This window comes from Rhinoraja longicauda, chromosome 40 (assembly GCF_053455715.1).
Source record: "Rhinoraja longicauda isolate Sanriku21f chromosome 40, sRhiLon1.1, whole genome shotgun sequence".
Taxonomy (NCBI): Eukaryota; Metazoa; Chordata; class Chondrichthyes; order Rajiformes; family Arhynchobatidae; genus Rhinoraja; species Rhinoraja longicauda.
This window is the reverse complement of record NC_135992.1, coordinates 8,973,710-8,997,106: the sequence shown is the minus strand read 5'-3', so window position 1 is coordinate 8,997,106 and position 23,397 is coordinate 8,973,710. Positions and strand designations below refer to the sequence as shown.

At 44.3% G+C, this 23,397-nt stretch overlaps 1 protein-coding gene across 1 annotated transcript; it reads right to left on the bottom strand.

Annotated features, from left to right (window-relative positions):
- Positions 1-3,339: 3,339 nt before the first annotated feature.
- On the bottom strand, positions 3,340-21,897 carry desi1a (desumoylating isopeptidase 1a). Its single transcript, XM_078430333.1, has 6 exons — positions 21,705-21,897; positions 14,929-14,950; positions 14,752-14,821; positions 11,651-11,760; positions 10,195-10,317; positions 3,340-9,518 (listed from the first exon to the last, which is right to left on the bottom strand). Exons 1-6 carry the CDS (start codon positions 21,895-21,897, stop codon positions 9,428-9,430), a joined length of 609 nt encoding a protein of 202 aa, XP_078286459.1. The 3' UTR covers positions 3,340-9,427.
- Between the last annotated feature and the right edge of the window lie 1,500 nt (positions 21,898-23,397).

The following is a 23,397-nucleotide window of genomic DNA, read 5'->3' as shown; positions in this document are numbered from 1 at the left end:
CCCTGACTGCCCTTGAGATTATGTCGTGGCACCTCTCCAAAGACGTACAGGTATGTAGGTTAATTGGCTTGGTAAATGTTAAAAAAAAATGTCCCTGGTTTGTATAGGATATTGTTAATGTGCTGATCGGCGCGGACCCGGTGGGCCGAAAGGGCCTGTTTCCGCACTGTATCTCTAAACTACACTAAGCTCTCCAGTCTCTCTGGTGAAGGTTCTCCCACTGTGAAGCTGGGAAGTGCTGTGTATGGTTGTGATGGCTTCTGCCTTGCCTTTAGCGCTCACCGGAGTTCATTATAACTGAGAATAGGTATTGTCCAGGAGGGTTCCCAATGTTGGGGGAGTCCAGAACAAGGGGCCACAGTTTAAGAATGAGGGGTAGGCCATTTGGAACTGAGATGAGGAAAAACTTTTTCAGTCAGAGAGTTGTGAATCTGTGGAATTCTCTGCCTCAGAAGGGAGGGGAGGCCAATTCTCTGAATGCATTCAAGAGAGAGCCGGATAGAGCTCTTAAGGATAGCGGAGTCAGGGGGTATGGGGAGAAGGCAGGAACGGGGTACTGATTGAGAATGATCAGCCATGATCACATTGAATGGCGGTGCTGGCTCGATGGGCCGAATGGCCTCCTCCTGCACCTATTGTCTATTGGTATTCCACCCACCAGCTGTTTATATGTTCATGCCTGGCTGTGGCAGCAGCTCAGAGCTTCGGTCTGATCTCAGTCTCCAATGGTGGTAGATCCTAAGACTGTGTTCCTTCCTCACAAGGCCTTTGCAGTGGCTTTCGTCGGAAGTATATACCAAGGATTGGAATAATCAGGGGCATCGCAAAATGCTGGAGTAACTCAGCGGCCTAGGATCATTTCAGGAGAGAAGGAATGGGTGACGTTTCGGGTCAAGACCCTTCTTCAGGAGCTTGCTTACAACCTACAGTTAATAATTATTTTTGCGGCATTCTGAATCTTCCTATTCCAAGTCTATCCATGGAGTGGATAGACAAGCAGTTTAAAAGTATCCCTTGGCAAAGATCAACACAAGCAGTGTAAAAGTATCCCTTAGCAAAGATCAACTTCAAGGGTCACAGCAATGACTTTATCTGATGTGAAATCCGTATGATATATGTAAAAACAAAGAGGCTATCTTGCATTTAACATGGCAGCTGGGGCGGCTTAACACTGTGGGAAGGAGTTAGGGTTGCCAACTATCCCGTATTAGCCGGGACATCCCGTATTTTGGGCTAAATTAGTTTGTCCCGTACGGGACCCGCCCTTGTCCCGTATTAGTAGGGTTGCCAACTTCCTCGCTCCCAAATAAGGGACAAAGGGTGACGCCAACGCCCCGCGCCCCACGTGACCTCACCCAGCCAGCGGCCACGTGCTCCCGCTCCACCAATGGCAGCTGCCATTGGTGGAGCGGGAGCATGTGGCAGCTGGCTGGGTGATGTCACGTGAGGCATGGGGCGGTGACGTCACCTTGTCCCGTATTTGGGAGTGAGGAAGTTGGCAACCCTAGAAGGTGTGGGCTTATATTTTAAGAGAGACCAAAGTCAAAATGGATCAAAGTTTTACAGCAGCTGTAGCTCAGTTGGGCAAGCGGTTGCCTCTGACTCACTGGGTTCATACTCCATGTGAGGGGGTGAAGCACGGACACCATCATTCGTACAGCATCAAGTGCGCACCACAGTTAAACGAGTTTGTTGCAATGAGTTTGGCTGAAGAAGGGTCTCGACCCGAAACGTCACCCATTCCTTCTCCCCCGAGATGCTGCCTGACTCGGAGTTTCTCCGGCATTTTGTGTCTACCTTGTTAGAATGAGGACTGTCTGTCCTCTCACATCGAACGGAAAGATTCCACGGTGCTATTTTGAGAATCTGTGCGATGACCCAGGCCAATTCCTGTCTCTAAATAAGCATCAGAGAGCCTTTCTGACCTTTGTCACACTGCTGTTTGCCACACTTCAAATTGATTGCAAAAGCATTGTGGGACTTCAGAATGGGTCATGAGGGGAGCAATACAACTCCACCAAAAACACATTACGCCTTTAATTGGGAACGATGTTGCAGGGATGTGTGAATTCCACTATAATCTTCCACCTTCAACCCAGGCTTCTGAAGCGCATTGCCTCTAAATAAATGCAGTCATCAAACATAAACACTGGTGTGCTAAAAACACACTGCCCTCTGCAGGAGGGGGCAGAGAAGGGTTACCAAATTTCTCTCCTGAATATGCAGGGAGGAACTGCAGATGCTGGTTTAAACCAAAGGCAGAGACACAAAAAGCTGGACTAACTCAGCGGGTCAGGCAGCATCTCTGGAAAAAAGGAATAGGCAACGTTTTGAGTCGAGACCCTTCTTTAGACCCGAACGTCACCCACCCATTTTCACCAGAGATGCTGCCTGACCCGCTGAGTTACTCCAGCATTTTGTTTATTCAGTAAACAGATTCCAACACCTTCGCTCAGTCCGCCTTAACCAACCTGATCTCCCGGTGGCTGAGCACTTCAACTCCCCCTCCCAGTCTGACCTTTCTGTCATGGGCCTCCTCCAGTGCCATAGTGAGGCCCACCGGAAATTGGAGGAACAGCACCTCATATTTCGCTTGGGCAGCTTGCAGCCCAGTGGAATGAACATTGACTTCTCCAACTTTAGATAGTTCCTCTGTCCCTCTCTTCCCCTCCCCCTTCCCAGTTCTCCCTCTATCTTCCTGTCTCCACCTATATCCTTCCTTTGTCCCGCCCTCCCCTGACATCAGTCTGAAGAAGGGTCTCGACCCGAAACGTCACCCATTCCTTCTCTCCCGAGATGCTGCCTGACCTGCTGAGTTACTCCAGCATTTTGCGAATAAATACCTCCAATACGGAAGCTGATCACTTCTATCTGATTTACCCAATGCCGTGACTATTTTTCACTTTGCAACTGGATGAGCAAGTTGCCTTTAATCCACGGACTTCAATTGGAGCCAAGTTTCTTTTTAACAATGTAATTAAAAGGAACTGCAGATGTCTCATTTACACCAAAGTTAGACACAAAAAGCTGGAGTAACTCAGCGGGTCAGGCAGCAACCCTGGAGAAAATGGATAGGTCACATTTTGGGTCAGGACCTTTCTTCAAACCCCACCCGAAACATCACCTATCCATTTTCTCCAGAGATGCTGCCGGGTCCGCTGAGTTATTCCAGCACTTTGTGTCTCTCTTTTTAAACCTTAATGAATGACTTCTGGAGGTACTCAAATTATATCTTACAGGTACCTCTTGCTTCACACTGACCATTGCATTTAGCTTGTCATCCAAACGTTAATATGATTCAAGTCAACAACATAAAGTTAAAAAAAATCTTTATTATCAGTGGAAATGGTAGGTACGCACATTCTTATGAAACAAATTTGTTTCGGGGATAGTTACTGTGCAAAAATTAAAAAGATATTGCATCAAACACAACTAATGGAACAGTGAGCAGCAACTGCAATTTAATGCAATTTATTTGAAGCAAAAACAATGTACAAAACAGACATTTAAAACCCGCCTAGTAATGAGGAAACGCGTTGGAGTGCACCGCCAAAATACAAGGAACTTTGTCGCAGAAAACAAAAATTCCCACATATTTCTGAAAGAAAAAAAAAAAGCAGATCACACCCAGTTCAAAGTGATATGGAATGTGGTTTGTTTAAAAAACAGTGCTGTGCAAATGATCAACTATACAAGCACCCATTCAGGGCAAGGCAGAAGGTAAAACCAGTCAGGATGTTCTGGGCAGCTGGTTACAGTTTGGCTGAGGCTGTGAGTTAGCATCCTTTCAGCTGGGAGAATAATTGGCGTCACATCACGGAACTAGTGTGGGGTAAGTACAGCTTTTCCCGGTCCCCATGATTCCACGAGTATTTTTCAAGTCGTGTGAAAACGGTACTTTAAAGCCTGCCTACTTCATAGCTGGAGTTTGAGTGGGGAGCCTTGTTTAAACGCTGCACTATGTAACCGTATGGGGGAGAAACAAGAGGACACGTGTGCTGAACTGACAGCAAGTTATGAAGCCCGCTCCATCCATGAGGTGCTGGGTCCAATGAGACGAGATTGGAAAATGCCCAGTCGTACCTCGACCAAGTGTGAAAGGTGCAGCAAAACAAGAACACAACGTTGCCCTGCAGATCAGCATTATTACATGTTCTCAAACAATGGTCATTGCATTCAAATGGCCAAGTGTGGAAGTGATGCATCCACCACCCCAATTTTCACTCAATGCTCATGGTTTAAACCCACTTTTGTAAATATTCATTTCCCACATAAGTTGAACATGAAAACCGTCCACTGGGTGCGAGATTAAAGAGCTGATGTGACCAAAAGCATGTCTGTTTATCTTTTCTCTTTCAGGTTCTGGTATTATAGCAACATTGGAAATACAGCATTGGTAAGGACATAATGATCAGATCCAGGCTTGTTTTTAGTTCAGTCTCAGGATGTGGCCTTTGCTGGCAAGACCAGCACTAACCGGCCTAATTAGCTTAGTAACTACCCAAGCCATTCCAAAAAGCACTGATGAAGTTTTAAGAACAATTTTAGTTTTGCTGACAATTCAAAATTGTGCCTTCTCCAGCTCCTATCCCCACTCTTAATATTATCTTTATAGTTAGTATTTATTACATAATTAGCACCCAAAATTTGACTGAAACATTCCTTGAAATATAGTTCTACTGCTGAGCAAATTTAACTGCTCAGGACTTGATGTAAACCAACACATTCTCTCTCTCTGTACTGTGCCAAAACTAGTAACTATCCCTATCCCCTCTCTAACTTATATACAATCTTTGGTCATCCCAGTGCTCTACCACGGTAGAAGATTTAAAAAAATGCAGGAGCAATCCTCTTGGAAGTTGCCACCTCAATCTCCAGTGGAAAACAGACAGTGTAACCTTCCAGCAGTTTGTATGGAAAGAAGAAATAAACTGCAAATGCTGATTTATTAAAAAAAGACACAAAGTGCTGGATTAACAGGCCAGGCAGCATCCCTGGAGAACATGCCTCGATGATGTTTTGGGTCAGGGCCCTTCTTCAGACAGTTAGAAGGGTCCCGACCCGAAACATTACCTATCCATGTTCTCTAGAGATGCTGCTTGATCTGCTGAGATAGTAGAGCATTGTTAATCTTGTTTTATACACGGAAAGAAGGTGGGCTCTGCTGCAGCCTCTAGTGGCGGAATCAGGGCAGTGCAAGACAGCAGCAATGAGAAGACGCATTCAAGCCACATGTTCCAACTCGAGGCTCATTCGCAGGATGCACCATGGAGAAATGAACTGCATGGGCAATTTCAATGTGCGTGTGACCGACCCTGCACAGCTTCAGAATTAGGGCCAGCCATATTCCTCCAGAGAAGAGATTCAGGATTGAATTTGGGGTATTCACAAACTACCCTTCGTAATTACACTCCGAGTCTGCTCCGATGCCCTGCATGGAGCAAGGAGAAAGTGCCACTACTATGCAACAGTTGCATAAATTAATCTTGAGTTCTGTCAACACCAGATTTGAAAGGCAGCTTCAAATTTCCCCCCAGGGCACTTCAGAACACACCAGGTGTCCCATTTAGCACCCTGACTACAATTTTTTGATACTCACGGATGCAGGTGAAACAATACCACCTCATAACCAGTTGGCCAGGGGTACTCCAGAGTGCAAGGCAAGCAATGCCATAAACCACCTACCCTACCATCAAGTCAATGCAGTTAGTCATTCAAACTCAGCGACCAAATCAATACAAGGAAAAAGACCCCCACTGATAATTAATCATAAAACTCTGCACTGCTGGTCTGCAGGTTTTCTGCACTGAAAGCTGCTCCACCTGACAACCTGTCAGAGAATCGATACAACAAGCACCACGGGCTGATTTCCAGCAGTAAGCAGCTTCATAGCATGCCAGAGTAATTGGATACCGAGAAATCAGCACAATTTCAAATCATCAGCCAAAGGAATAGTCTAGGAACATTAAAAAAATATATTAAATAACCATTTAAGTGAAAACGAATAGCTATTAGAATCACAAATGACAAGATTTATAAATTAAGTTTTAATGGGTACTCTGACTTGCCATCTCCCCACTTTCCAACCTCTTCCAGACAATGCCTCTTTGAAGCAATAAATTAAACCACATTTTATAGCCGGAAAACAGTATCCTCGTCCTACGAGTGTGAAGTGCTCAGCTCTGAATGGACTTGCAACCTTGTGGGCTGTAACTTTGAGCAGCAATTCAATCATTGATGTGCAAGAGCTGAAACCCAGCAAAATAAGCCACAGAGACCACCAATATTTAGACCGCTGTAAACAGAATGGATTAAAAGAGAACATTATTGTACACAAAACCTATGCTAGTAAAGATTTAAATAGGAATGCAAGTTACTCTACACGGTTATGGTTATGTTTGACCTTTTTGAGATGAAACATTAACTTGTGTTCCTCTCTCCACAGACGCTGCATGACTATTTGAGCGTTTCTGGCCTTCCCAGTTTCATGTCTGCCATTGTGGGAGTAATACTGGACAGCAATTCAGACTTTAAACCTTGCCTGATCTTTTGTCGTCTTGCATGAAGTTCAGGAACATGAAGGGCAACCTCAACAAGCCCACCTCCTCTCCCCACAACCTGCTGTTGCAGGAGCCCATGAACCCTCTTGGCTTTTAGGACCATCTAGCTTCAGACGGAGATGGTTAAGGCAACGAGAGGGGGGGGGGGGGGGGGGCTTGACGTCATAGTCTTTCAGTTTACACTGAAATATTCCACTAGAAAAATCAGGTGGAGCAATCTCGCAGGGCGCCAAAACTGCTGCTGATACATTTATATTTATTATGAACTGGGTTCTTGGTTTCCAATGGCAGTCACATTATCCGACTGTTGCAGAGGCAAAAGTTCAAACTGCAAATTTACATCTGGTCACAGGCTAGGAAATAACTTCAAGTCTCCTTCACGGCTTCATAAGGAGTGGAGATCCAAGTTATCCAATTCAAAGCAAGCAAGGACACAAATTCAGCTTCCACTGCATGGGTCAAGGTGATTCCCATCATCTGCCCCACTTCACCGACTTTTTCTGTGCTAAATGGATTGATGTTCCTTTTATGTGGATGGTTGAGGAACAAGGGAATTTGTATTGGGAAATTTGTTGAGGAACAAGGGAATTTGTATTGGGAAAAGGTGGAATAGTATCAGTAGCTAGTGTCCCGTAATGTGATACCAATGCTTGGAAGGATGAGAGTCAACAGAATGAGATTGAACAGTAACTGATGCAACAACAAGTAAATTGATAATTGATCATGGAATTCTATGATATGCTCAAACCGATCCAGGTTTCCATTCCTTCATTACTCCCATGTTAGGCGGATGCAAAAATGCTTTTTTTGTGCCCCACCCAAATGATTTTTACAATATCCTTAAGAAAAAAAATCAATTGGTTCCAGATACACCAATGGTTACAAATCCACTGTCAGATGCCAGGGTTCAATGGCCATCATACTGCAGAGTGTTTCGTTAGTTGATATTTTAAATTAGCCCTGTGTTTCTGGGAGTTCGAAGCAGACTTCAAGCATCAGGATATCGGAGAGCAGACCTACAAACTACGGAACCAAAAGTACTTTCATAGAAATCACGGTCATGGAGATTATTGTTTTCAACCTAAAAAAGATCAAGAGCATCTTTTGCCGTATAGACCAGGGTCATCCAATAGCTCCAAGTATTTTTTTTAAAAGCTTGGACACCCTCACACAATACACAAGAATGTATTTTGTTCATCAAAACATCTGCTACCATTCAGTTACCAAACCAGTTGATCCAGTCAAAAATAGTTGCAACTCAGTTTACTACTGCAAAATAAAGGTAGAGATAACATGACCAACAAACAGGACCCACAGTTTCTGTTCATTGTTCAGTATTTCTCCTCTGTTGCCAAGTCTTCACTTGGAGAGTGGGCAATATAAATAGACAACAGTGGAATAGATTGGGTAGCGTGCTGCCACATCTCGTTACCACCATAGGGGTCGAGTCCACATTCTGGTGACTATTGGGCAAGGCTGGCCTAGATTTTGTCCTCGGCTGTAACACCAAATGAACCCAGTCCTGGTGAAGTCAGGAGAATAGGTCCAAAGCCTGGAATCTAGATGGCCTGCTGTAGTTTGATCTTAATCACTGGAATGATTTCTGGCCTGCTTATTTAAAAGACCCTCAAAAATAAAGGGAATGCTAAACTGTGCAAAACAAACACATCTCACTCCTTGGGATGTGCTAAATTGGCTGTTCACCAAGAGGATGAATAGCAAGGGAACTTAAAAAGGTGGTCAAAGTGCCTACCAATGCTCACCAACCAACAAGTAGCCAACTGAAAAGGAAAGATTGTTTGTCAACCATGAACCATTCCCCAGTCTTTGCACCATATTCTGGACAGCAGAAATAATTGGAAGAAATTGAGGGAACATTGGTAGCGATGATCAATGGAGAATGAGGTAGTCTGAAACTGGGAAGCCTAGCCTGATGCTATCCTTCAACCAATATTTATTGGTAAGCAGTACACTCCTGACTTGGTCAGACAGAAGTCAGTGGAATGAGAGAGTTAACAAACTAGAAACATTGTTTAATAAGTGCTAATGAAAAAGATTTGAATTAAAAAAGTTGAAGAGTTGTGTCCAAGTACTAATATTTAGTCCAAACATCATCCGAACTTGTACTGTGAACGTTAAGATGTCACTGGGATCTAAATAGTTAATGCCGACAAAGTGTACCACAAGGAAAGGCACACAGAGGCCTGTCTTCGACAAGATGTAAAAGTAGACAAGGTAAAAAGTCCTGAACTGAAGGGGACATCTAAAAGCTCCAGAACACTGGAGTCTAGAACAAATTCCATAAATGCCGCAGTATCAGAGATACAAATGGTCAGCAATTTGAGTCGAGCAACTAAGACATGAAAGTGCAAAAATGACTGAAATTACATTACCCTCCCCACAATCAGTATTATGGAACACATTTATTACAATAACTCCAGTGGCAATACTGGAAAGGTTATCCCTTGCATTGTTCAATGCATTGGCAATGACACTGACAAGTCCAAGGTGCTGGTATATTTTAGGAAGAATCCAGAGGACAGGTGGTGATAGGGGTAAAAATATTGTATTGCAAGAAAGAATGCAAAGTCTCACGAGTGCCTAGTAACAGAGTTCATTCAAAGACAGTGAACAAAGGGCCATGAAAATTGAAATATTGCACTATAAAGTTCAGTAAAGTATGTGTACAATGTATATGCACTTTTCAAACAGATTTTAGAAAAGAAACTTTCCACCACTTTTCAACATGTTAGGTATGATGAAAGATACTTGAAGAGAAATCTTCATTTTTCTTGAGATCATTGTTTAGTTCTGCGAGGCTGGCGACCACGTGTCTTCGCGGGCAGCAGCTCTCGGCATTGGTTCTATTAGCTCCGGTTATTCTCATTGATGCTGGTTCCTGCCACTGGTTGAATCTGAACAGAGTCGAGGATTGGCTTAATGAGTTGACCAAAAGGACTGAAAACAAAAAGGGGAGAGAGAGAGAGAGAGAGAGAGAGAGAGAGAGCAACATAGAAAAAGTCAGGAGTTAGTTTTTGTTGTTAATTTTTACTCTTCCATTCAGAGGCACAAACGCTTCACTGGGATACAGGTCTCTTGGGCACAGGTGATTTAACATTACTGAGGCCTGGAGTGAATGCAGGGAATGCTGCCAGCTACTCAAAGATATGCGGGGTTATCGATGAATTGGCCCCTTTTTTTTTTTAAATGGCGTGTGCGTTTGTATGTGTGAGTGAGATAACTTAGAAGTCATGTGAATGAGTGATCGGTGGTCCGTGTAGTCTCAGTGGGCCGAATGGCCTGCATGCTGTAGATTAAATTGAACTATAACAAAAGAGGGCCGTCATAGCTCACATACATCCACAATTTCTAGCGTTATTGCAGTCAGGGTAGTGAATCCACACAGGCAGATAAGCTGACTGAGCCCTCTCTAGACCAGAGCTATTTTGCCTGATTGTGTGGGGCCAACAGGCCAAACTCAGGAACTTTGGTCTGCTTAGATCAGATAAATGCTACTTTTGCTCCCTGAGTCTTTAATGAGTTCTGCAGTGCCCCAATGCAGAACAGTGCAGTCAGAAGTGAACAAAACAAACAGCAGAATAAGGAAAAAAACACAAGGGCAACAAGTACTCACGTTGATAAAACCTCAGAAGGCAGGTCTGTGATGTAGGATGGAATCTTCTTTCCAGTGAGAAACTGGGCCACTTCATTACTGAACGTATTGCAGTTATGTTCAAAAAGTTTGTAGCATTCTCCCCTGTGTACGGCAAAAAGGCTGAAGTTAAAGATTCCACAGAACAGTTCATCAGGTAAAGTAGAAGTTGTTAAGATGCCCAGAAAGAGATCTCTTTGACAACATTTCCATTGTTATGGTATTCATGTGCAGGAAGGAACTGCAGATGCTGGTTTAAACCAAAGATAGACACAAAATGCTGGAGTAACTCAGCGGGTCTGGTGGCCAAATGAGAAGAGGAGATGGGTTGGTTGCATTTTTGCATCGCCCTTTGAAGACTAAAGGGCGGGCTGCACGGTGGCGCAGCGGTAGAGTTGCTGCTTTACAGCGCTTGTAGCACCAGAGACCCAGGTTCGATCCCGACCACGGGTGCCGTCTGTGCGGAGTTAGGACATTCTCCCCGTGACTGACTGGAATTTCTCAGAAATCTTTCATTTTCTCCCACAGGTCAAAGATGTACAGGTTTTCTAGGTTAATTAGCTTGGTATAAATGTAAAAATTGTCCCTAGTGTGTGTGGGATAGTGTTAACGTGCGGGTATCGCTGATCGGTGCGGACTCGGTGGACCGAAGGGACTGTTTGGGCGCTGCATCTCTAAACTAAACATTAACAGAGCAAGCACAATAAATATTTGAAATCTGTCTGTATCTCAACATGAGAAATAGAAGTTACAAGTAAAATGGTGCTGGAGAACTTCAGCAGACTGACGGTGACAGGTGGCGGAAAGGGCATGTGTTATTCGAAGGCCCGTTTCCCTTCAGTTAATGTAATCAATCAAAATCTAATTCAATCAATCAAAATCTACAGCAGATAAAGCAATTCTTGTGGAACTTTCCCATGGTGAGTCAACATTTTCAAGACAAGATTGTGATAAAAAGGCTTTTAATAAATGCTGTGGCTTGCAATGCCTCAATGGCAGCAAGGTATAATTACAATGTAACCCATTCATATCCGCAGATTCTGTATGGATTTATAATGCAGCAGATGGCAAGATGCATGCACAAAACCTAGATTGTATATTTTGGCACTGTTCATGCTGCCAAACGACATTTGGACATTCTTGTGGAGACACAAGAAACCGCAAATGCTGGAAACTTGAACAAAACACAAATATCTCAGAGGATAAGGCAGCGTCTGTAGAGGAAATAGATAGGCGACGTTTTGGGTCGGGACCCTCCTTCTGTCATTGTGTTAGGAGGGAAGAAGCTGGAGAAAGAGGCAGGGACGGATCAAAGCCTCGTAAGTAATAGATGGACACCGACAAGAGGGGTAGGTATTGTGCCTCTGCTCAGAACAACATGGTGCTAGGGCATACCACGTCTGTGTATCGAGAACACTAGAAACAACTAGGGACTAACCTGAAGGACGACTCTCCCAAAGATGTTAAGTAGTCCATGATTAATTCCTCAGTTACTTCTGTGGTACCAAGATCAACGACAGTGTCTGGTGGTCCAAGCAAGGTCCCTCCCTGGGAATCAAATAAAGACAAACATTAGGGCAACATGGCACAAAGGTGTAATTGGATCCAATAAAGGTACAAATGTTGTGCCTTTATTACCCCATCCCTGGATATCACCATTTCCCCAGTAGTTTGTGGGAAGAGAAGAGCCAACAACACTGGAATCAAAATTTCAAATTATTCCCGACGGCCACCACTGCACAAGGGCAGTAAACCTACAGGAATGCAACAATGCAAGTTGTGGCGACAACACTGCAATATTCCTTTCCAAAATATCGTTCTCTCATTAGGTCATATCGCAATACGGGACCAAAAAGACCCAGAGTCTCACATTACCCCATGACACAGGAGGAAGCCCATGTCAGCTCTTAAGAGCAATCCCATCAATCCCATTACCACATTTATTTTCTGTAATTTACTCTCCATTCTCATGTTTATGCCGAATTAGCTGATCCCAGGGGAGCTGTCTGCTCAATATCCTGGGACAGGGAAAAGGAAATTGGCTGGGATTCCTGAACTTGATAACTGCACAGTTCTGCCAGAGTTGTTTTGAACATTAAAAAAAAAGTAGATAGTTCTGATATAATGCACGTTTCCATAATGTGAATTTGCACATGACACGACTCATATCATATCATATCATATATATACAGCGCGGAAACAGGCCCTTCGGCCCACCAAGTCCGCGCCGCCCAGCGATCACCGTACATTAACACTATCCTACACCCACTAGGGACAATTTTTACATTTACCCAGCCAATTAACCTACAAACCTGTACGTCTTTGGAGTGTGGGAGGAAACCGAAGATCTCGGAGAAAACCCACGCAGGTCACGGGGAGAACGTACAAACTCCTTACAGTGCAGCACCCGTAGTCAGGATCGAACCTGAGTGTCCGGCGCTGCATTCGCTGTAAAGCAGCAACTCTACCGCTGCCCTACCGTGCCGACTGATGAAATTTGGAAAAAAAATTGTATTATGGTTGGATATAAATTGATTTTGATTGCTACCTGTAGAACCACTTAATGGTTACATTGGAAATTGAGCGGCAATGAAACATGTCTTGGTTAAAAAAAAGTCACAGTGAAAAAGTACTATTTCCATAGACACCTTTGTCTCTTAAGAATATAGTTGCCAGTTTCACCGCAGGTGGCTATTGAAATTAACAAAAGATAGACACAATGCTGGAGTAACTCAGCAGGACAGGCAGCAACTCTGGAGAGAATGGGTGACGTTCCGGGTCGAGACTCTTCTTCAGACTTTAATTCAGTAATTGACAAATCACTTCTATTGACACTTGTGCAATGATGCACTATTAAACAATGTAACTGTTTAGTTTAGAGATACAGCATGGAAATAAGGTTCCAACCAAGTTCGTGCCGACCAGTGATGACCCGTTCACTAGCACTATCCCACGCTGAGGATAATTTACAGAAGACAATAAACCTACAAACCCGCACATCTTTGGAGTGTAGGAGAAAATCGGAGTACCCGGATAAAGCCCATGCAGTCTCAGGGAGAACATGCTAACTCCTTACAGACAACACCCGTAGTCCGGATCGAACCCAGATCTCTGGCGCTATAAGGCAGCAACTCTACCACTGCACTACCACTTTAAGGCTGTTTAGTACTTTTAGCTTGCAGTAATAAAAATAACCCCACAGGTAGTCTGCTGCAATGTGACAGTTGCATTTCCAAGAAACCTCATGTCATACAAAATAGAAACAAAGAGCTCCAGATGCAAAAAAAACGTGTTATAAAAACAATTGTTTCAATGGTGAAAAAGGGGGCTTAGGGGCTAGTTTCAGACTCCAATAACAGTTATTTCTTCCACAGGATTTTCAAAACTGATTATATTAATAGCTACAAGTTTATATCTGTTACTGCTAATACTACTTACAGACTGTGTGTACTTTGTTTAATAGAGTAACATTACACAAGTGTCAATAGAAGTGGAGTGCTTGTCAATTTTAATGACCACCCATGGTGCAAGTAGCAGTTGTGTTCTTAAGAGACAATGGTGTCTGCCAAGAGCACGTTTATTATGTTTGCCAATTTCCAACAGTTATAACCAATTAGCCTAGCGTAATGCAAATAGCGTTTCCCCAATTCATTGATCGCATTATATCCAATTCACATTATGGAAGCACACATTAGAGCAGAACTATGTAGGAAGGAGCTGTAGACACAAAATGCTGGAGTACGGGACAGGCAGCATCTCTGGAGAGAAGTAATGGGTGATGTTTCGGGACGAGACCCTTCTTCAGACTAGTCGGAATAGCAGAACTACCTCCATAGCTATTAAACAAAAGCCTTCGTTTCTAAAAATCCTGTGGGGGAGAAAAATAACTGTTATTGAGTCCGAGTCTGAAACTCCCTTCTCTCCATTGACACGACTGTTTTTACAAGGCGACCTTCTGTAACCCGGGTTTTCTTAAGAATGAAACTATCGCATTATAGCAGAACCACCTGGACTGAAAGATGTGGACACAAATTTCAGGCGGCCGTTGCATTTGTTGGGTGGAATCAAGGTGGGGAAAGGGGTGGGGAAACGTACCCGTGCAACTATAGAAACAAGCAGGGGCAGATGTCACTAGCATTTTGTATTTTACTGATGGGGTAATAGATCACCAGAACAGAACTCCATGTGCAGGGGAGAAATGGAGACCGTTTCCTTAATTTTCTAAAATATTTCTTTTTAAAAAAAAAGGAAGGTGGAAGTATCAATTACTGGGGGACTGATTTTGAATGGTCATATTGAATGGCGGTGCTGGCTCAAAGGGCCTACTCCTGCACCTATTTTCTATGTTTCTACCATCAGAAAATAACGAGTGGTTCAAGGCCATGTTTACCCACTTGGGCAGGATGTGGGTTTTGCGCTGCATTGGCTAGATGGCAGGATTTCTGCCTGTAAGTGTTTTACAACAACCAGTAAATTAGCTGAAACAGAGCGAGTATATACCGAGGGAAATATTTCTGTAAAAGATAAGAAAACACTGACCGGCTGACAGTTAGCAATTCCACCAGAACCATAGAAGAACTCTTCTCCGTTCACAACTATTGCAGTGTGCCTGATAGAGGACCAGATACAAAAGATTTTTTTTTAAATATTAAAATATAGGATTACAAACAACATCACAAATGAAATATTTTGAAAAATAAAAATGAATTAACTCACCATATTCCATCAAGCTGTTTTCCTGTTTAAGACAAGAGAAAAAAACAGAACTATAAGACCATTCTATTCACCATCTCTCCCCTCAATTTTATATCACAATTATATCTCCCCTCGGCAATCACTGTTTGAAATAAGAACTCAGGCTTATCCAATCCTTCTCCATGGCTACATTTTTTCATTCTTTGCAATGTCATCGTAAATCCGTCACAAAATTAATAATCCCGTTACTAGAAAGTAATGTTGTGGCTGGAACGGTGCACATTTCAAGTGTAACCTTCACACTCCTGTACACAGAGCCTTGACTAATGATGGATAAGTATCATCAGATAGTCATCATATACAATTTCATACAAAGGCATTACTCTTTATCATTGATCCTTGATTACAGGATCAAAGCTATTTTGAAGAAAAACAGAGACAATTAATTAGGTAAAACATAGTATAGCTTTTAATGGGTAGATTATAGTAATATAAGAGAAAGAAAAGTAGATATGGAATTTTAGCGATTCAAGATCCTTGAAAAGGAAATGCTGAAGATGAGTGGGGAATGATCCACTTAGATCTTAAGAAAGGAGCATAGTTCAAGAAGTGCTTAACTCTGGTCCTGGCTTAATTAATTTAAAGAGGGAACATTAGGTGGTGAGAAATATCAGATTATTGCTACTCTTTTAAAGTAAATTCTTCAATATTCATTCTCTTCTACGACAGAGGTACTTATTGACATGTAGTTTTAGCTTCCATGATATTAACAGAGTGGCCATTCTGATGGGAGCTTTAAATTAACAATGATAGGAGACAAGGCAGATTGACGTATAGCCTTGATTCCATCTGTTGTCACTTGCTCTTTAGAAATGACCATCAAGGCAAGGTTGAGATGGCTGTAGGGGCCTGTGAACCTCAGCATGGGCGAGATGCGAGAAAAGTTACTAAAGTCACCTGAATCTCAAGCTAGGTATCACAAAATGCTGGAGTAACTCAGCGGGTCAGGCAGCATCTCTGGAGAGAAGGAACGGGTGATGTTTCGGGTCGATGAACATCAGTCTGAAGAAAGGTCTCGACTCGAAACGTCACCCATTCCTTCTCTCCAGAGATGCTGCCTGACCCGCTGAGTTACTCCAGCATTTTGTGATACCTTCGATTTGTACCAGCATCTGCAGTTGTTTTCCTATGAACCTCAAGCTATGTGACTGACTTCAATAGTCATGATGAGTCCTCATCCGCATCATGATTTGACCACCCGTGCTTTCCCCTGTGGTGTGCAACCTGCTTGTCCGTGTCATGCAGCTGGACAGTTTGCCAGGATATCTTAAAAGGGCAGCTTGGAATCAACAATCGTTGTTCAGTTAGAGCCATGCAGAAACCATGCCAGAAACCACGGTGGCGCAGCGGTAGAGTTGCTGCCTTACAGCGAATGCAGCGTTGGAGACTCGGGTTTGATCCTGACTACGGGCACCGTCTGTACGGAGTTTGTACGTTCTCCCCGTGACCTGCGTGGGTTTTCTCTGAGATCTTCGGTTCCCTCTCAAACTCCAAAAACGTATAGGTTTGTAGGCTAATTAATTGGCTTTGTATAAATGTAAATTGTCCCTAGTGTGTGTTAATGTGCGGGGATCGCTGGTCCGTGCGGACATGGTGGGCCGAAGGGCCTGTTTCTGCGCTGTATCTCTAAACTAAACTTAAAACCACCACGTGTGTGTTTGAATTATTGTGGGAGATATTTTAATGAGGGCATTGATTTGTCGAAGAAACTGGTTCTGCATGTCTCTTCCCGCCCGGTGCGGCTCGGCCGCGGGGACTTCCATCCCCTTGCGGGGACTGTGCGGGTCGGTCGGTCGGGGATCGCTGGGCGGTGCGGACCCGGTGGGCCGAAGGGCCTGTTTCTGCCCTGTATCCCTAAAATCTAAAAAAAAAATCATACCAAGCACAAGAGTCAGGATGAAATTTTAATGGAGATGTTTTTGCCATCACACTTTTTACTTCCTGACATTTTGTAAAAGATTTTTCGAATTTTCAGGTGGTCACAGTGAGACTTTAATTTGAAATCGCCAGATTACTAGTGCAGAATAGATTAATTGTGCAGTAACCATTACGACAGAACTGTACCCAATACAGCAAATATGTGAATTAGATTCAGGTGAGATTTTGGTTGTTTTTGCCTGTAGTGATGATTAATACTAATTCATAGCATCATTTTTCAATAGGGCCCATTACAGCCTGTGTTGTGAACAATGAGAGGCACAGACCATAATAACCAGGAAACACATCCAAGAGTAAAACCGGTTAGGTTGAAGGCAATTGTTCTTCCACATCACTGGTTGCATTATATAATTTAAGGTGCACTTCCTCAGATAATCTTATTGAAACACATAAGATTATTAAGGGGTTGGACACGTTAGAGGCAGGAAACATGTTCCCAATGTTGGGGGAGTCCAGAACCAGGGGCCATAGTTTAAGAATAAGGGGTAGGCCATTTAGAACAGAGATGAGGAAAAACTTTTTCAGTCAGAGAGTTGTAAATCTGTGAAATTCTCTGCCTCAGAAGGCAGTGGAGGCCAATTCTCTGAATGCATTCAAGAGAGAGCTTGATACAGCTCTTAAGGATAGCGGAGTCAAGGGGTACGGGGAGAAGGCAGGAACGGGGTACTGAAGGGCCGAATGGCCTGCACCTATTGCACGCCTGCACCTATTGCATTCCTGCACCTATTGCACTCCTGCACCTATTGTCTATTGTCTAATGATCCCTGAACCAAAACTTGCTTGTGGACCATACCTCTGGGTTTATTTAAAATAAACTTGATTTACTGGAGCAACAACTTGTCCCTCATGTACCAGATCATTTTCCTTAGTACTCAAAATATTCCCTTCATGATTAAAGGACTGCTATCTTTATGTAGACATTAAACTAGATATAGAAAGTAGGTCCTTCACCCCTGGGCTTGTTCTACCTTTCAATTAGGCCAACAAATGAATTATTCCTCCATGACCCAACAAACATTTATTGATACCATTTACCCTCTGGAGAAAGCGCTGCAGATTTTTACTTCCCTTCGACGAGGAAGAAACTGCTTCCCGATTCACTTTAGTAAGACCTAGCTCTTCTTTTGAAGTGTCCCAATTCTTTATTCCCACAGCACATATCCATCCTTCTAAATACCCACTAACAGTTATAGCTTCTCCCCCTCCCCCAATCTGCAACACTCAAGTGAATGGAACATAGAAAAATAGGTTTAGGAGTAGGCCATTCGGCACTTCGAGCCTGCACCGCCATTCAATATGATCATGGCTGATCATTTAAAATCAGTAGGAAAAATAACTGCAGATGCTGGTTTAAATCGGAGGTAGACACAAAATCTAAAATCAGTACCCCGTTCCTACTTTTTCTCCCATTTGTGTCTATCTTCAGAGTAACCTGTTCACTCACTCATTACTGAACTGTGTGGGAAGAAACTGCAGATGCTGGTTTAAACCGAAGATAGACACAAAAAGCTGGAATAACTCAGCAGGACAGGCAGCATCTCTGGAGAGAAGGAATGGGTGACGTTTCGGGTCGAGCCCCTTGTTCAGACTGAAGGGTCTCGATCCGAAAGGGCACCCATTCCTTCTCTCCAGAGATGCTGCCTGAACTGCTGAGTTACTCCAGCATTTTGTGTCTATCTCCGGTTTAAACCAGCATCTGCAGTTCCTTCCTACACATTCCTTTAAATGTGGCAACATTTCCTTAATGGACTGTGCTAATAATACAAGAAAATGCACCTTCCTGCTCCTCTCACCCAGTTACATTGTTCTGCTCACAATTTGAAATTGGGACGAGAAGTTAATTTACAAATAGTGCCTGCTCAGTTCCAGAACAGGAAAATTACACCAGGTGTTATTTGCCCCAGGTTCACTTACACGGGTCAAATGCCAATCCACTGTAATCATGCCCTGTCATAGCAGTGATATGAATCTTCAAAAAAATAGAGCAAGGCCTCTGGCTGATGAGAAGTAACTAGAAGGCTAAAACTGTAGATCTAAAGGGAATAATTAACAGATTTTAAAACAAAAAATGGATCCATAAAAAGTAAACAAGTAACTTTTTATGACATTTTTAAACAATAAGGAAATGTTGTTGAATGACAATCAAGATCTGCCAGAGACAGGAAGGCAGGCATAAGGGCAAAGTGCTGAGTAACTCAGCAGGTCAGGCAATATGACTGGTGAACATGGATAGGTGACGTTTCAGTTCCAGACCCATCTTCAGACTGATTGTGGGGGTGGGGCGGGAGAGAAGAAAGCTCCAAAAATGCGAGAGGCGAGACAGGGGCGGAAGCAAAGTATCATGTGTGGAAGGTGTCAGGGGGGAGGAAAGTAGGACGTGGAGGAAAGTAGCAGCGGAAGAGATCGTGTGGAGAGAAGAAATGGCCGGGTGTCCAGGTGGGGCAAGGGAAAAAAAAAGGTTTGGGGATTTGATAGAAATCACCTAAAATTGGCGAATTCAACATTCAGTTGGGTTGTAAGCTACCCAAACAGGATATGAGGCAGACCTTATTCTTGTTCTATAAAGTCAATGGTTCAGTCTAAAATGTTATTATGTCATTCAAAAAAGAGACATCTGAAGGAACTTTAGATTTAGATTTTTTAGATTTAGAGATACAGCGCGGAAACAGGCCCTTCGGCCCACCGGGTCCGCGCCGCCCAGCGATCCCCTCACATTAACACTATCCTACACACACTAGGGACAATTTTTTAAAAACATTTAATTAACCCAGCCAATTAACCTACATACCTGTACGTCTTTGGAGTGTGGGAGGAAACCGAAGATCTCGGAGAAAACCCACACAGGTCACGGGGAGAACGTACAAACTCCGCACAGACGGCGCCCGTAGTCAGGATCGAACTTGAGTCTGCGGCGCTGTATTCGCTGTAAGGCAGCAACTCTACCGCTGCGCCACCGCGCCAACTTTCCCCACAAGTTATTCTGAGGTACAGAGACAGTTTTACAGAAGCAATATTGCCTCCAGTACAATCACACATGAAGCAATGAACAAAGATTAAGCTGCTTTTGATGGCTGAAAGGGAAGCGTTGGACTGTTCAAACCGAGATCTTCGTTCATGTTGTTATACGAATACAATGACTATTCTGTAAATGAATACAACGCAGCTACTAATCTATAGTCAGTAATATTGCAAATGAGTCACACAAGTTATTTTCTACTCTGGGGGAAAAAAATGCAAATACTGATTCCACACTATCCTATTTATTCAACTACTAAGTTCCAGTTTTTTTTGTGACAAAATTGGTCACGATTTTGGGATCAAACAGAATAGCACTTTTCTCCCTTGTGCAGAGTACTACATAGCAAGAGTGTTAGTGGCAGAGTTCTTTTTAACATGAAATGCTGTTAAAAAATAAAATTCCAGAAATATGTGGCGGTCCTGTTCACAGTGGCTTTGTTTCCCTAATTCAGATATTAAAGTTTTCAGCCAAACTTGCCGGTAGCAGAGATGTCCACATAATCTTGTCGGCTGTTTTGACGGTGATGCCAAGTAGATTGGCAAAAGGGAAAGAGTCAGGGAAGAAAGAAAGGACAATGACCTTTCACACATGAAATGAACTCTCAATCCTGGTTAAAAAAACATGGGACTGCTGGAGTCACTCAGAGGGACAGGCAGCATGTGTGGGGGGGGAATGGACAATGTTTCTGGGCAAGGTCAAGCCAAGTCAATTTTTATTTGTACAGCACATTAAAAAACAACCCACGTTGACCAAAGTGCTGTACATCAGTTCAGGTACTAAGAACGAACATACAATAGCACACAAACTTAACAGCACATACATAAACAGTTCACAGCGCCCCCTCAGAGGGCCTCAAACACTAGGGAGTAGAAATAGGTTTTGAGCCTGGACTTAAAGGAGTCGATGGAGGGGGCAGTTCTGATGGGGTGAGGGATGCTGTTCCACGTTCTAGGAGCTGAAACTGCAAAAGCGCGGTCACCCCTGAGCTTAAGCTTAGACCGCGGGATAGTCAGTAGCCCCAAGTCGGCCGACCTGAGGGACCTGGAGATAGAGTGGTGGGTTAGAAGATTTTGGATAGGGGGGGGGAGGGGGATGGGGGGAGGGGAGGGGGAGAGAGCCCGTTTAGGGCTGTGTATGTGAATAGGAGGAGCTTGAAGTTGATTCTGTCAGGTTGAAGGTGTCCAGGGGGTTATGATGGAGGAGAAGGCAGGAGAATGGGGCTGAGAGGGAAAGATAGATCAGCCGTGATTGAATGGCTGTGTACACTTGAAGTGGCCTTAATCTGTTCCTAGAATTTGTGAATTTAAAGTTTCGGGTCGGGACCCTTCTTCCATCTCCTGGTACGACCATTATTTGCTCATCATTTAGAGCTGACACCTGCCGTGTTAAACAACATTTAACGCAGCAATTAAAGCAGGGCTCGATTCCAATACAGTGCACGTTATATTTTAAAGCAAAACAAAACACACAAGACTGAAGCAGGGTCACCCATTCCTTCTCTCCAGAGATGCTGAGTTACTTCAGCATTCAGACAGTGTCTACCTTCGGTGTAAACCAGCACCTGCAGTTCCTTCATCACACACAAGACTGGGTCGCTTTCAGCTTTGACAGCTCATCCCAACAACAAATGAATATGTCACATGCGATGCAAACGAAACTGTGTGTTGTTATTTTAATTATTAGACGTTGCGGCCTAGGTAACCGGCTCCCCCCCGCCACCCGGCCTCGATTTGCGGCTCCACACCCCCCCCCCCCCCGCCCCCGCCGATCGATGACTTACCGAGCATGAAGGGGCTCAACTGGCGAGCGAGGCCGCGGGAGAGGTCGTAGACGTAGAGTTTGACGGGGTGCGGCGCCGTGTCCATCGCGCCGAGGGCGGGTGGACGGACTCGCTCGGTGCCGGTAGCAGCTTGACTGTGAGCGCGGGACGGACGCTGCCTCACCCGGGCGGGGGGTGCCTCGCAATGAAGCATTTACGGAGACCCCCCCCCGCGCCACGCCCCCCATCACGTCGACACAATCCCATTGGTCACTCTCTCCGTCCATCAACGGCACGCCCCGCCCTCTCTCACTCCTGTCACAAACCATTGGTTACTCCTTCTGTCCGTCAACGATGGGTCACGCCCTCTTCATGTCGTCACAAACCAACAGCTGGTCACGCCCACTCCCTCACTCCCGTCACAAACCATTAGTTACTCCTTCTGTCCGTCAACGACGGGTCACGCCACCTTCATGTCGTCACAAACCAACGGCTGGTCACGCCGATTTATTCACAAAATGCTGGAGTAACTCAGCAGGTCAGGCAGCATCTCGGGAGAGAAGGAATGGGTGACGTTTCGGGTCGAGACCCTTCTTCAGACTGACTCCCCCATCCCACCATAGACCATTGGTCATTCCTTCTGTCCGTCAACGAGGGGTCACGCCCCCTTAATGCCGTCACAAACCACTGGCCTCCTACCGACGATCCCCTTACGGACCATTGGTCAGTCTCACTGTCCATCAATGAATTAGACCTGCCCCCTTCATGTCGTCACAAACCACCGGCAGGCCACGCCGACTCCCTTCATCCCGTCACAAATCTATTGGCCACTCCCTCTGCCCATCAACAGTAGGTCCCGCCCTCTCCCACTCCTGTCACAAATAACCGGGCACACCTCCCGTTCATCAGTGACGTTTCACCGCCCGCCGACACTCCCCTCACGGACCATTGGTCACTCCCATCAACGGTGGGTCCCGCCCTCTCTCTTGTCACGAACCATTGGTCACGTTCCCTTCCATGCCGTCACAAACCAATGGCAACGCCTCCCGTCCATCAACGACGTGGACCCGCCCCCTTCAGGCAACATTTGCAACAGTAAATGCAACGATGGTTATGTCATTGGCCTATTTCAGCAATACAAACGCCCAAATACGAAGGAGGTTGCAGAAAGTGGTGGATATCGCCCAGTCCATCAATGGGTACTGATCTGTGTAGGAAAGAACTGCAGATGCTGGTTTAAATCGAAAGTAGACATAAAATGTTGGAGTAACTCAGCGGGACAGGCAGCATCTCCGGAGAGAAGGAATGGGTCACGTTTCAGGTCGAGACCCTTCTTCAGAATGATCCCCCCCCCCTCCCCCATAAAGGAAATTGTGTCTCAAGAAGGTGGTTTATATCATCAAAGATCCACTCACCGCCTTGGCCACCCTCGCAACTGCCAGGTGGGGACAGGCGTTTGAGAAACATGACCTCAAAAAGCAAAAACCCAACAAAAAGCTTTTCACACCGTTTCTCGGTACACGTTACAATAAACTAAACTGAACTGAACCTCAATAGTCATTTTTCAGTGTTTAATGGTTGGTTCAATGGCACTTTATTGTCATAGGCACCTGGGTATGGTGAAATTCCTATTTTGCTTACAAGTTCAGTAAAAATCTTACTATACGTAGGCACAATCATACTCAAGCATAGTAGATGAGACCGAGGCAACACA